Source organism: Danio rerio, chromosome 22 (assembly GCF_049306965.1).
Source record: "Danio rerio strain Tuebingen ecotype United States chromosome 22, GRCz12tu, whole genome shotgun sequence".
Taxonomy (NCBI): domain Eukaryota; kingdom Metazoa; phylum Chordata; class Actinopteri; order Cypriniformes; family Danionidae; genus Danio; species Danio rerio.
The window spans coordinates 8838409-8854391 of NC_133197.1; the positions used below are offsets into that span (position 1 = coordinate 8838409).

The 15983-nt window shown below is 35.3% G+C and overlaps 1 protein-coding gene and 1 long non-coding RNA gene across 6 annotated transcripts in view; one reads left to right on the forward strand and one right to left on the reverse strand.

The window, feature by feature from the left end:
• LOC141380175 (uncharacterized) overlaps window positions 1-1906 on the forward strand; it is a 50550-nt gene extending 48644 nt beyond the window's left edge. Inside the window, exon 7 of the long non-coding RNA XR_012397766.1 lies at window positions 1080-1906. This is a non-coding gene — a long non-coding RNA (uncharacterized lncRNA). The remainder of the gene's footprint in view (window positions 1-1079) is intronic.
• LOC110438257 (uncharacterized) overlaps window positions 1-14469 on the reverse strand; it is a 41345-nt gene extending 26876 nt beyond the window's left edge. Inside the window, exons 1-4 of one of the 5 annotated variants that reach the window (XM_073937330.1) lie at window positions 14255-14445; window positions 13820-14131; window positions 2452-2763; window positions 846-905 (exon numbers count right to left, since the gene is read on the reverse strand). In XM_073937330.1, the coding sequence (XP_073793431.1) occupies window positions 846-905; window positions 2452-2763; window positions 13820-14131; window positions 14255-14327 (757 nt within the window). In that variant the 5' untranslated portion in view covers window positions 14328-14445. Of the gene's footprint in view, window positions 1-845; window positions 906-2451; window positions 2764-3338; window positions 3494-7546; window positions 8083-8203; window positions 8507-13819; window positions 14132-14254 lie in introns of those variants that run through there. The other 4 variants (XM_017353283.4, XM_073937329.1, XM_021469455.3 and 1 more) reach the window with 4 other exon arrangements.
• Between the last annotated feature and the right edge of the window lie 1514 nt (window positions 14470-15983).

Consider the following 15983-nt stretch of genomic DNA (forward strand, 5'->3'; position numbering starts at 1 on the left):
TGACTTTCACCTTGATATTTTGGCGCAAATGTATACCTGACCGGTGAGCCAACTGACAAAGAGTGCCCTTCTGAATCAAATCAGCAGGATGCCCTTCTGGATCTTTCACTTACTTCGAAGACGCTAACACTGACTACGCTTCCATGGACATCTGTAATCTAGTTATTTGCCTTAATAGACGATAATATAATTAAGGTGTTTACGTGAAGTGCTTTCATGTAGGATTTTCCTGTCATTTTGGGTGACTTTAACTGCAGTTCGGCAGTTTCACTGTAACTCATGAAAATTTCATTCATGCCACTGTCACAAACTGGGGTATTAGACGCATATAAGGATTAAGGACTGGTGAGAGTGTTATAGAATTTAATAACGCAGGCCAAATGGAAAAAAAAAAACTTCTGCATTTCGCGATGTATGTGTGCATGTGTGCGTGCGTGTGTGTGTGTGTGGGTCTTTTACTGACAGCCGTGTGAATGGATCTTGTTAGAAAATATGGCAAAAAGTCCTACATGATGGTAATAGTTTGATTGCGGTGTTTACTTCAAAAATGCCACTAATATAAGCATACTCCAATTGTCTTAATTCCATTTCTGTTTAGTTCAGTTATTACTTTAAAAATAGCTGTTTTGAGCTTATGTAGGCCTACAGTTCAAAATTAATGTTTAACTGAATAAACTGTTAGCAAACACAAGTACATCTTATTGAACATCATTTATTTTCATCAATAATTTTCATTGTAGAACAGTTTCTCAAGCAGTTTGTGATGCATTTTGGAAACAGGAGATGAGCCCCTGGTCAAGTATCAAGCTTACAATCACTTACAAAGGACATCTGATTGTCTTTACCTCTGCCATTTGCGGTTGATGAAGAATTTTGACTAGTGATGGTATTGGTTGACAAGGAAGCTGGAAAAATTCATGAAATTTGAATGAAACAAAAATTAGTAAGAGACATGATAAGTGGTGTTAAATGCTGAAAAAGAGCTTGGCCATCCAGATTTAAATATAACATTGGAACATTGTCTGGATAACAATTATACTGAATTTCTTATCTCTATCTTTTTTTTTTTTATGTCACAGCTTGGCCAAAGACCATTCGTCCCTGTGGAAAGCACATTTACACACTGTGTCATATATGCCCAATGTACTGTAGCCCTATGTATCATTCACCAAAAAAAATAATGCATTTCAGAGATCATTTTAATGGTTGAAATTCTATGTGAAGCTGCAGTGCCATCATCCAAAAATGTTTAGCTATATTGGCAGATGTGAGAAAGTTTTGAATGTTTTTATCTTCTAAATGCAAATTTTGTCATTGATATGAAGCATGGATTACATTGTATTAATTACTATATTATTAAAACTATCATACTTCTAAAAAAGACAAAAAATGGTTTCATGAGGTTTGCAAATTTCAAAATTTTCATTTCAAATTTATGACTGTAATTATAAACTTATATCTGTAAAATACCACCCATTAACATTTTTCTGTATAAAAAGACTAAGGTTCGACTAAGGTTCCTCTAAGAGCAGTTTGGGCCTGTGATACCTAATACTTAATATTAATCATTTTTATTTGCTGTTATAAAACCTGGGCTCATAAAGATGATGTGGTGGCTTAATTTATGTCGCAATAGAACATAAAACGGTTAATTATAAATAGACATGTTAAGTGTTTAGCTGATAATGGCATAATAATGACAGTCTGGAATGTAGTTGTATGTTATTTTGATTTCATAAAAAAGTTAAAATATAAGATATAACATAAAATATAAGATAAAATATTTGGAATGAAACCCTGGATCTTTGACATTCATCTGTCACACACTTTTGACCTCTCTCAGATCTTGAATTCATTGTGTAATTTTGTCTGCTGCTGTAATAAAAGTCTAAGCAAACTCTTATTAGTGCATGGTGGATCAGACATGTGCTGATCAAGAAGGATCCCACAACAAAAGCCTAATTAAAATGTCTATACCAAACAATTATGGTGATTAATAATTATATTATTATTATTATTAATATTAATATTATTTAAATTTGTAATGAATATGTATTTGTAGATATGCCAAGCTCAAAAATATTAAATATAAAAAAAATTATAATCATTTTACCGAAATAATCTGTATTACTGAATAAATTCAGTTGTTAAAAATGTGTTGCCTAAGAGCTTCTAACATCAGGAATCTGGAAAATTACATTTTTATTGTAATTATAATTTTGTTGCAACTTTTTAATAATAATAATAATAATAATAATCTTGGATAAGTTATGTTATTATTATGATAATTTATTGTTATTATGTATATATTTATTTAAATTTTTTATGTAATACTACAATTAAATGTGGTTTTATGAAATCTAATTATGAAAGTGGAGGCATTATAAAGTTCAAATGAAGTGGTGATGGGTGATTATGAAATCACAATAATTTACTGTACCCTCAACTCACCGTAAACAGTAACACTGAACCTCTTTGTTGGCTGCTTTTTGTCAATAATGGTTGTAAATGTATATATTCCAGAGTCTGTGGTTTTGATGTTAGTGATGGTCAGAGATCCAGTCTGATGATCCAGCTTCAGTCTGTTTGTGAATCGTTCATCTTTATTGTATGTAGGATTGTCTTCAGTCACTTTAGCAATCAGAGTGTTGTTGAAGGTCCACTCGGTCACTTCATCTTTCAGTATTTGAAGATGAGTGTGTAGAGTGACAGAATCTCCCTCCATTACTGACACTGAATTTACTTCATCAACACCAACTACACCTGCAGAAATAAACAGAAAGCTTTATTTAACCAAGGCTCTTAGCACATTTTGAGCTGTTTAACTTGTTAAACTGTTGTGTACTTTTTTTATTGTTCATTTCCACAGTTGCCTACTAATTTGACTAAACAGTGAATCAAGCATATGCAATGAAATCTCACTTTTAAATTAGAAATAAACAATGCCTTTTTGTTCTTCCCTTGTTTTTTTCTTCCTTTCTTTCTTCCTATTGTTAGTGTGAAAATAAAAGATTTAGGGAAATTTGTTTTTAGAAACTAATGCACTTTGAGAAAGTCCTTACTAAAATATAATGTTAAATATGTTTTTGATTACCACTACAAGACTGGATTCGAGTATTCGAGCTTTTGACTGTTGTATTTATTGTGACATTTAGATAAGTGTAAATAATTCAATAATAATCAATATGTTTTGTTTAAGAAATGCCATGCAAAAAAAAAAAAACCTCAATTATATTTCATACCCCAACACAGACCGTTTTTCAAAACATCTCACAGTAATCTGAGAACAATTGATCTAAATCAATATTGATAAAGATGATGAAAAAGATTCTACATACCGATCAGATGCCATAAGAACATACAAATTAAAAGTCCTGTGTGAATCATTTTAATCTAAGCAGATCTCTAAACTGTTTTAAATAACATGCTTTGGACTAAACTAATGTAACTGTGCCATTAAACGGCAACAGATGTCTTAGAAATGCATGTCTATAAATTGTCTGGTTAACTGGAGGAGGAGAGTTGTGGTTAGTTGTAGAGGGGTGTGTTTGTGACTGTAAGCTTGTGAAATGTTTCTTTAAACGAGCATTAATTATTGGCTCATGTTGTATTCAGTTTAAAAGTATTCAGTTTAATATATTGCATTAACGATGCATTTTGTGCACTAATATACAACTCAAAATCCTTTTGCTGAAGAGACTTAAATCAGCTGTGATATTGAAGGCGGAAGAGAGTGCTTCTTATACACTCCCACCACAATCCCTGCCTCTGCCAGGACTCGAATCTGTGACTTTGTGATCACAAGTCCAACTTTCTAAGCATTAGGCCATGGCTCAATTTCAGTGAGAAGATAAATTGCATTTCAAAAATATGAACTTTAGATTGCATATGATTTTAGATCAAAATTAAATTTAGATTGCAACATCTGCAAAACAAAACAACATTTGGGACAGGAGTATATTAAGAGTGTCAAAATCCTTCCTTTTAATTATAATGTTTAATCATCTAGTAATTCAGCATACATTTTGTTAGAGTTTTACAAGCAAAAGTTTGGCCCAATGTGATATAAAAGGAAACTTTAGCAGCTCAACAATTTCATTCACCCATGTTGTTTGCTCTGCTGCTCTAGAAACCAAAACAGACATAGCAAAGCCTACAGCGAATAAAGTTTGGGGAATACATAAAACACATCCAGGCTAATAATGTCAAAAACCATTCAGGTTGTGCATACACCCCGCATCATGAAGGGGCGTGACCAGAGGCCTTGTAATGTTAAAGCAGAGAAAGTTAAAATGCCGTCTAAATGCTGCTATTTCCACAGAGCTTCTTCTGTTTCTGTATTTGGACTGCCAAAGGACACGATAAAAAGAGAGAAGTGCTTACAGTTTAATTTTAATTATGTTCCAGAAAAATATAAAAGAGATGTTCATGTGTTCATATTTCTGCCAAGCTTTAGAGAGAGTGGAGGCCCATTTATAGAGAAAGGAAATGGACCAATCCCACGTTATGCGTCTACAGTTGAAAACTTAAACATTTTGGTGTATTTGTTTGACAGGTAGGCTATATATTAAATCTAAATACATTATTTTATTATTATTTAAAAAAAAACTCCCCAGAAAATTTTCCTAGAGGCAGAAAAATGCCCCAAAACCCCCCCTACCTCTGCACATGCCTGCTTCAGAGCTGTCAGTTTTGAGCAGTTCAAGTCTATCGTCCATTGGGGATTTTGTTATATGGACTTTATAGTGTAAAGTCCATATAATTGTAGAAAAAGACTGAATAATGATTCAGTGTAAATGTGGTGCTAATATAGTGTGTATAATCAGTGTAAATCATTTGCTGCTCTGTGTGTGTTTTTGTGTGTGTTTTTGTGTGTGTGTGTGTGTGTGTGTGTGTCCAGATTGAAATCAGCTGTAGCAGGTAATCTGATACTGAACTGATGCTAAACATGATGGAATGTGTAGTCCAGGGGCCTCATGTACGAAGACTTGCATGGAAATCATACTAAAACATTGCGTACGCACAAAGCTGTAAATGTGCGTATGCAGAAAAAAATTCAGATGTATGAAACACTGCGTACGCCGAATCTCACGCATATTCTTTTGTACATCTGAATGAACGTGAAACTGAGCGCAACATGCACGAGCACAAAACCCCTCCCTGCCTCCTCCCTCGTATGAATATGCTAATGACTCTACTTTGGCAAAACCCAACAAAAAGGAAAGGCAAAAGTAAGCAAAAATAGAAAATTTGAACAGAGTGTAAATTGTAGGTGCTCCTTTCGGAGGTAGACCGGAGAAAAGCGGTGTTATTTGCAAGTTTGTTCTCCGGAATTAACAACAAAAGAAAAAAATAGAGTGGGAGAGTTTAGCTGATGCGGTTAACACCTAAACAGTCTCAGTGGTGCAGCTCGTAAGATGCATGATAACATGTATTGACACGTTCGATCATGAACTCGGTTCGAATCCAGCGTCTGATGAACTCTTTCTTCTTTTTTCCCCCGCTACATATCAGATTTTGCCAACTATTTATCACGAGAAAGATAAGTAGGAATCATCAATAAGTTTGTGCATCATATTTTATTTGCACATTTATTGAATGGAAATGTTTCTGATTCACGCATGCAAATTCATCTTCAGATAGTGTCTTTATAGCAATGTGCGTGCAGTAGATTGCTCAGATTACATTGGGAAAACAGGCGACCACTGCAAATTGTGCTGTAATGTTTGGCTGGTCAACTGTATGGTATGGAAACCTTATATACCTGCTAGATGAACCCGTCTCATACAGCTGCCATTGCAAGGCTCAGACACTTTGTAGAGAGGAATTTAACACAACTGCCTCTAGGAGTTGCCAATGTAAATAAAACAGACACGCGTACGCAATGTGCGTACGCCAGCCATAAAGCTGGTGTGGAGCTGCGCACATTCCCACGTTCAGTTCATTGTTAGTAAATCCAAACGTGAGCGATTCTGAGCGTGAAACCTGGCGTACGCAAAGTTTTTGTGCGTACGCAGTGTTGATACATGAGGCCCCAGGTGAATTACTGTTGGAGTGCACATATAGCTGGAGTGCCCTCTAGAGAGTCTGGTCGGTACTCCAGTTAATGCTCATAACATTAAGTAATTCAGGCTTGTTTGAAACCCACTGTACAGGTGTCTTTAAAGGTTCAAGAAGCCCTTTAGTACCTTTTTAAAAAAATATCAAATTTTTGTGTGCTGATCAGCATTTAAGAAAATGTTAGCCCCTGTTAGCTTTAAATCTGGAAAACTGAATAATTTTGAGCTTTTGTCAGCTAATTTTCTGGATTTAAAATCATAATTGGCTCTGGATTATAATCAGTGATAAAGCGCTATAGCTGCCTGTCCAGTGATGATGAAACAGTTTCTCATTATTATTCATAGACCGAATTTTCTTATCCTATGAGAAGAGCTTGCTTCTTAATTATTCATGACAGCACATGCTTTCCACCTCTCTGCACTGAGAAATCAATGTAGATATTCTTCTGCAGAATCTCTGTAAGTCTCTAAAACAACGCTAAAGAACACTTTCCCTTCAACACTCAACAGTAAGATGGATTGAAACAGATGAATACTTTGAGTTTCCATCTTTAGGATCCACACTCCCTCTGCACACCTCCACTGGTCAGCAACTCTCGCTCTTTGCATGTCACTCTCAGGATTTTCCAGAGGTACTGCAGGAGCTGGGAAAAGTGCTTGTACACAATCTATGATACACCACTCTTACCTGGAGCAGAGGCAGAGCATGCTGCTCTAACAATGTCCTCAACCTCTTTTAGACTTGGCTCCCTCAGGTCGAACATTGTTGTTGGGAGGGCTGGGTTGATTCGTGCTTTATTCTGTTCAAACTCCTGTTTACTCATTGTATCACTCTGCATATCATGCAGGAATGTGTTTAGTTCCTCTGCTGAACTTGTGAGCCTGCCACTTTGTTTATCCCCAAGTAGTTGCTTTGGTAAATTAAAGAATTTGCAAGGAAAAAAGCACACTTTCTAGCTCTCTCTCCCTCTTCCTCTATACCACTCTGCTCTAAAGCTATGTGCCTATGTGCCCCATTTCAAGTGTTACCATATTAACAAGAAATGTCAATAATAGCTTATGCTTAAACTTACATTTAAATGTTTCAATTTCAAAGTAAATGTGCATAATACATATATTGTTTTGTAAAATAAAATAAAATTTGATGTAAAACACATGGTAGTATAGTTCAATGATACATTCAAAGAATGTAAACATCCATAAAAAGCATTTGAACATAACCCAAGGAGCTGGTATGATGAACAAAGAGTGAGATAGAATAAAAGAAAAATGTACTGATTAAAATAGTTGCAGAATTCTTATCTTATTAACTTTATGCCATTGGTCTGCAAATTATCAGTACATTACATGCATCTTGAATACAATGACATACTACTTACAACAGAACTATACTTAATTTCTAACATGCAGTAAAAACAGTGTTACAGCTATCATGGTCACTCTGACTTCTTGACCTGGCCTGGTGACCATAAGAAAATGCAGAAAGATACATGCAGAAATGCATTTATAAAAGAGCAATGACACACGTTTCATTCCAGTTTTACTCTAAAGAAGGCTGACACTAAGGTCATCATATAATCTAGAGACAGTTAAACCCTGATTCAATTATTTCATAATAATAAAAAAACAGAAATCTTGATCCAGACACAACTCGTTCAACAAAAAAGCAACGTTACTTTAAAAGGAGGTGGGTTACCTCATCAGCTATTTGCATGCAAAATACATTCTTAGAAGTACAAAACCCTAAATTTACTGTTGTCATTTTGAGAAAGGGAATATTCAGTTCACAGTATTGAATAGAAGGGATTACAACTAATAAAATGAAAAACAACAACTGGTTATTTCTGTTTTAAAATTCTTGATACATTATTAAGGGCCTAAAGTCTTTCCTGTTCAGCTCTTCTGGATTTGATGTCGTAAACCAGCACAATGAAAGCAGCCACAGCAGCCAGGCCCATCAAAGCAGTGACGACCAATCTGAGCAAAACTTCAGTACTTCCATAATAATTATAAGGGACTTCATCTAGAGTAAGATTAAGCACAAAACAAGAAATTACCTATTTAGAAAAGGCACACAAATATCATGATCTACCAACATAACAACTCGGTAAATAAATGCTAACATCAATCCTATACTAATGTACCTGAACTCATAAAACAGAGATCAGTAATGCAGTGATGTGTGGTGTGGTTTGTGAAGGTGTTGTTGACCACACAGCTGTAGGTGTTGTTATCCTGATTTTCCACCTCCACATGTAGAGAGAGACTAATGCTGAGATCAGACACACTGATACTGGACAATACACTGTTTCCTTTGTACCAGGAGAGAGTCGCACGATTCACATTCACCACTGTGCACAGCAACAAATGTTTTGGGCTTGAGGATTTTCGTGATGATGAAGAACATTCTGAAATGTAACTGGTAATGACCGGAATGGGAAGTGGAGCTGCAAAACGTGAAAGAAAGAACAAAAATAAAGTCACATTAGTAGCTTTAAGTTAGAGTACACCATTTGTACTTTTTTTTTTTAACACTTTTAGACTAACATCATCTAGTATTTTGGTAAATAATTGCTTTGCATTCTGGGAATAGTAACAATAGAAACCATCTAATAATTTATTAAACTTTTAATAAGAATAATATAAGTTCATGATGGAAACTTCAAAGGTGCTGATAATTTTTTTTATATCTTCTAGGTATTGCAGACCTGTTAGGAATAAATGTGTACCCTTTTGAAACAGTTTTGTTTTTACTGTGACCTCCATGGTCACTGAACGTGACATCAGCTAGACAGCAGCAGTCAGTGGTGACTAGGGTGGGTCTATCCCCCACTTCATATTATGTCAAGGCAAACAGTTGAAATAGAATTAAAGCACCAAAATCTTGCTACTCATCAACTATGATACAATTTAATTATTTTTATTTTTATTACCTTAACTAATTTCTCATTTTATTTCATTTGTTTCGCTGTTAGCTTTTTCATGCAACTCTTAATTTTTATTTTTTTAATGGAGCTTTTTAAAAAGCCAAGTGATTGCTTTAATTGTACAACACTGTGTTAAAACAAAAACACACTAGTGTGGACATTGCCTGAGGCGTTCTTATGTGTGTAGTAAAAGGGTTCTTCTTTTCAACTGAGATGAAACAATGCTTCCATCTGATGGTAAGAACTAGGAATAACACCAACCAAAACTGCTGTATTTTGTGAAGGCTTCATACAGGCCCGGCGCCAGGAAGTCAAAACTGAGGGGGCACTTTAAATCCATAGGGGGGCACTAGACCTGGTGACTGATTTTGGTCTCTTGTTTCTTTCATTTAGGCTATTTATTCGCATTTATTATTACTTTGCATTACTGCCTAAGTTAGTGACCTAAGGCAGTAATATAGGCTACGTTTTAATAGTAATAACAATACGCAGTTTCGCTATTACGAATTTTATTAACGATGGTAATGCATACCGCTTATTAATGCAGACGGATGATGGCTTCAGTGCCAAACGAGTGCTTTAAATCATATGTTATTCTCCTTATTTCCGTTTTATTTCAAATAACAGACCTATGAATGTTTAAAGTTTTAGGTAAAGACGTCAAATTATGCCCACACATGCAAGCTGACCCACGATCAGACAATTCATTTAACCGGTAAATAAATATAGTGAAATCAGCTTAACCGAGTCATCACGCTTCACAACCAACATCAGTGTTGGGGAAAAGCTAAATGTGACAATCTAATGTCATTCAAAACAATTACTTAGTTACATTTTAAGGCATTAGTGTAGCCAGAAAAATACCTAAAAAGATACAAAAATTCACAGTTATTACCGTGAAAATTGGTTAAATTTTTATATGCTATATAACTTTTTTTCATCATTTTAAATGTAAAAACAAAGATTTGTCTAAGGCTATTATAAATGTGCTTTTTTCGTGATATTGTAAACCATCATAAACCATATGTACCATAGTTTCTAGGCCTACCCGTCATTTTATTTATTAATTATTTTATTTATTAGGCCTTTTTAATAGCTTGTTTTCAGGTTATTTTCATTTTAGGGCCATGAGCTAAGTCAAAACAAACTCGATATGTTGTATTTTAGCTCTTAAAACAGATCTACAATATATTTTATGTTGCTTAATTTTGCATGAGCAAATAGCAGTATAGCCTAAGTTACATATTTTTAAAAGATTATCATTCTGCCTACCTGCAGCGCACGAGATTTCTCGGTTGATCCGCGGTAAATCCACTTAAGCACTACCTATTCCATTTATAACACTGCAAACTTGACTTCGCAGGCCGATCATCTTTAAACGCAAAATGCATTTATTATGTGTTATACCTTGACTGCAGTTGCATAATGGGATGTTTCTCTACGCAACTGTAAAAGTGCACTTTTCAGCAAAATGAAAGCAAACATTCAAAGGGTTCTGCGTTTTGTCAATTTTAGCTTAATTGTAATAATATTAATAAATAAATTAAAATATTATTTATAGTGTAGCCTACTGTGGGACTGTGCAGTAAACTATTTATTTTTATTAAAACATTTTTATTAGGCTACATCTTCCCGAATAACTAATAAATGACTGGCAGTTGCGTCTCTGCTAAAATTAATTTAACAGCAAATTTCTTATGTGTTTTTTACTTTTAGAGCTCAAGAGAGTTGTGTTTAAATAATTAGTTAACCAAAACATTTAATGAATTAAGCTGCTCCTATCATGTCACCCATTTTCTCCCTTGTGAGTTGAGTGCGCCTCCATCGCCGTGTGCGCGTTTTAAAGGCTATTTACGGGCGCACCAGACCTGACGCGGGGACCGGATCTCTGGACTATAGGACTAGTTTTAACCTCACCATTTTCATAATTTAATTGCTATGTCATATATTTTAAAATATTTAAATGTGTGTTCTGAAGGTTGGAAGGACGGGAGTGTTAATAATTAATGACAGAAAGAATTTTCAGTTTGAGTGAACAATCCTTTATAAAAACTGGGGGGGCACAAACTCTGTCTGAGGGGGCAATGCCACCCTTTGCCCCCCCTTAGCGCCGGGCCTGGCTTCATAAGTAGTTTCAAAATATATCAGTAGAAAAGTGGGTAAAACTTTACTTGAAGGGCTGTTTATAAGTTTGTCATGAAACCGTTATAATCATGACATCACACAGCATGAATGTGAATGGGATGTAACACATACTTTTGACAACATTAAGTGTCATTTGCACCATTTTAAATGCAAAGATTACATTGACAACTTTATCTTTGTCATGAAATTACTGAGACAACATAATTTGTCATAAGTCAATCATAAACATGATTGTCATGAGGCCATTATAATTGTCATGAATATTTTTCTGATCAGTTACCAATGGAACAAACATATTTAATAATGAAATTATTAAACAGTGGTTTTACCACTGTAGTTGTTAAAAAATTAACAATGCTGTTAAAAAATGAATTACGTTTATAATGGCTGCATGACAGTCATGTTTATGACAGATTCATAATCAATTTGTCTTTGTAATACCAGGTTGTCATGACAAGCATTGTCATCTTTACATTTAAAATGTCATAACTGAGTGAAAGAGACTTAACAACATTTTTCATTGATTCATTCATTTTCTTGTCAGCTTAGTCCCTTTATTAATCCGTCTTTGGACTGTGGGGCAAACTGGAGCACCTGGAGGAAACCCACACGAAGGCGGGGAGAACATGCAAACTCCACACATAAACGCCAACTAAGCCAAGGTTTGAGCAAGCAACCTTCTTGCTGTGAGGCGACAGCACTACCTACTGCGCCACTGCCTCGCCAACATTTTTCATATACACGAATAAAATCTCCTTAACGTTCATGATTGTCACAGACAAGCACAAAGAGGGCACACTACACATCACACCTGCCACTGAACTGGACTACACATTCCAGAATCCTCAGCACCTGACGCCAGATGTTCATGAACTTTGATTACACACAGCTGCAGATCATTTACACTTGGACTATTTAAGCACCACAGACAGTCATTTTTACTTTATACTTCTGCGTCAAGTGACCGGCGTAACTCACGGCGCAGGCAACGCGCGCAGCTGTGCATTTATACTCCTGTGCGCTGTCTCTGTTGGTCTGCATTAACACTTCCGAAACGCTAGTTGGCAGTAAGGTGTTTATGTTCCTCTGTGTCGAGTTTCTTCTCTTCTGTTTTGCTTTTCCTGAAAACTTCCGGGATGTACAAGTGAATAAAACTCGCTCATTTTGAGGCAGGAACCGGCGGACTTGCAACAACTTCAACTATGAGGTAAACACAAAACAAAACTTTCCATCCGGAGCTCATTCACGGGACTCCACACTTGTTAACAATCGCTTGCGGCATTCGCGCGGCTCTCGGTCCTGCCCAGACTTGTCAGCGCTACCAAGCCGACCAATCACAGAGTTTGCGCTACCCGTTGTTGCGACGTGTAGTTACATTTTTTGAGAGATGCATGTCAGCAACGCCGATGGCCACGGCGAAGGGCTATGCGTCAGCGCCGTAGCATACGCCGGCGTTTGACGCAGAAGTATAAATCTGCCTTAAGACCGAGAGCCGCGCGAATGGTGCGAGCGATTGTAAGTGTGGAGTCCCGTAAAGGAGCTCCGGATTGAAAAGTTTTGTTTTGTGTTTACCTCATAGTTAAAGTTGTTGCACGTCTGCCGGTTCCTGCCTCAAAATGAGCGAGTTTGAGTCACGTGTACATTCAGAAAATGTTCAGGAAAAGCAAGACAGCAGCGAAGAAACTCGACACAGAAACATAAACACCTCACTGCCAACTAACGTTTCGTAAGTGTTCATGCAGACCGACAGAGACCGTGCGCAGAAGTATAAATGCACAGCCACGCTCGTTGCCTGCGCCGTGAGTAACGCCGGTCACTTGACGCAGAAGTATAAACCAGGCTTTAATTGTTGACGTTTTCGTGGTTTTATGAAGTGTAAGCAAATCCAACCAAAAAGCTCAGGTTTTACTATCCGTGCAAGTCAATACCATGTATAATAAACAGCACACACAATAGAAACCATCACATAATTTGTAATACTTCAAATAAAATTGTTTAAGTTTATCATTAAATGTGTAGTCCATGTGGGTTTCTGCCTGTAATTTGTTGTAGCCTTATATGTTAAAATTATTAAATCTTAATGGAACATGTTTGAGAACACCTCATTAAAAAGTAATGATTTTTTTTAAACTAATGAAATTTTTTAAACATTTTTTATTATAACAATTAGAATTAATGTAATGTTTTTAGCAGTAATTCTATTTGCAAAACACACTGAAGATGTACTTGCCTTTAATTTGAATGTACTAGTCACACACTCATACAGCTTTAGCGTTATCTTGGTGTTTTTATTGTAAACTAAATTGATTTTACACATTAGCCCATGTCTAGTGAAGGGAACTACAGAAAGAATTCTGTACACCTATCCCTTTGCTGTTAATTTTACATGAGATTTACAACACTTTACAATGTCACTCACATGAGCTTATAGAGGAATGTAAAGCAAACAAACTGCATCAATAAAAAAAAATGTCATTTGGCTGTTTTAACTTTAACCGGAGCACATTATATATATATATATATATATATATATATATATATATATATATATATATATATATATATATATATATATATATATATATATATATATTATTTTTAGAGTTTGTATATGTTGTATGTTTGTTCTTAATTAAGAATTAGTAAACATTAATAAACTTGGCTATTATTATGGCGTACTCAACTCACCGTAAACATTAACACTGAACCTCTTTGTTGGCTGCTTTTTGTAAATAATGGTTGTAAATGTATATATTCCAGAGTCTGTGGTTCTGGTGTTTGTGATGGTCAGAGATCCAGTCTGATGATCCAGCTTCAGTCTGTTTGTGAATCGTTCATCTTTATTGTATGTAGGATTGTTACCAGTCACTTTAGCAATCCGAGTGTTGTTGAAGGTCCACTCGGTCACTTCATCTTTCAGTATTTGAAGATGAGTGTGTAGAGTGACAGAATCTCCCTCCATTACTGACACTGACTTTACTTCTTCAACACCAACCACACCTGCAGAACAATATTAAAGTACTACATTTAACTTAAATTTTCTTGCCAGTTCATTTTTTTATCACTTTGTAAAAAAACAATGGTAATAAAAAAAAAAAACATATGAAAGTTAGCTATACTTACCAACTAGATAACACAAAAAGACTGACATAAATATATGAAACATCTTTGTATAATGTCCGAAAACTGAAAGCATTCTGATATTACTTTAAGGTAATTAGAATTTTTTTTAACTGACTAAAATCCTTCAGTCATGCCACAAGTAATGAAGTAGCTGTGTACTGCCATGATTAAGATGAGCAACTAGCAGCACTGTTGTTTCAGAACAGTAGAGGAAGGAAGTGAAGGGCGGAGTTGAAGACGAAATAAACATTTCATATTGTGCATTTCACAATAGTGAAATAAACATAATGGAGAGCATAGTGAGTTGTCTGTAATGATTTCACAGGGGTTTGTGTGTGTGTGTGTGCTGTAAATTTATCATGTTGTGCATATTTGTACAGTTAATCTCCACAGTTATTCAAAATGCAGTTTTTTTTAAGAAAAGGTATAAATATAATGCATGTGATTTAATATTCATTACAATATTTAATAAGATAATTTGTCATATTTAATTTGTTACAATAAGTCTTCACAGGATTTGGGATTGTCTTTTTACAGGTCTTAGAGCTGGATCAAGGGATGCACAATCTCTGGATACCTTCGAGTTAGAAACCCAAAGCAAATGAAAATTGCTGCATGCAATACTTTTTTTGATGTGGACACCTAACCTCACCCCCCGATCCTACAGCTCACTAGCTTCATTCTTAGTCTGAGATATGCAGTCTCAGTTTGCAAATCCAAGTCTGCATCCAGATACTATTGGAGACATTGCATTCAGACATTACTGTCCCCTAGTGACATGAGAAAGTCTTGGGTTGTTGACGGAAACCATCAAAATAGCATAGTTTGAGATAAAATTCCTATTTAAATAACGTGTACTTGTGTCTTGTTTATCTTATTTATTGCATGTAGAAGCTGCAGGGCTTAAAATAGGTCCTGTTTATTAACATGCATTTTATTAGGCTACATGTCTATACCGTGTAAATATGGTATTTCAAGTTTATATCACTAATAAACTGATGGTAATACTATTCATGTGTGTTGCATCGACATTTAAAATATAATAGATACGTACACGTTGTTTAAATAGGATTTTTGTTCCTCTCAAATTAGCCTTGGGTCCATTGCAAAGAGTGAAAGTATCCGTATTTCGTTTCACTTCAACAAAGGAGAAATCACGTGACTTGGACTGTTAAGAGCGAGTCGTAACCATAGACTGTGGTCGTAACCCAATGATTATAAGTCACACGAAAACTTGCTATAGTAATTTATAGTGTTTTTGAATAGTAGCTAACTACTATAGCTATAATACACCAGAATGTATCATATATAGCCCTATTATATAGTTTATAGTATAGTAGTAATAGTTTATAACACATTATGAATTACTTTAGTAAACTCTTAAAGTGTAAAACAAAAATAAGAAGTAAATAATGTAGTAGGTTATGCTACAGCTACGTTTTACTAAAGTAAACTGTAATGCAATATAATAGTTGTAGAAAACAGTACAGTTTTGGTAATGTATGTGACCATTTCCACAGCAATAGAATTACCACAAAAGATAAATTCAATTAGGCTACTTGTCTACATATACATTTAAGTATTATTTGACGTAGCAACCTTTAGCAGAAATCACGTGATTGGAACGTGATCCGGAGAATTCAGTTCCCCTGTTCCCCCGTTCACAGCGCATGCGCAATTTTACAGCTGATTTCATGTACACAAATCATGACGTCATGAATTCGCTTCG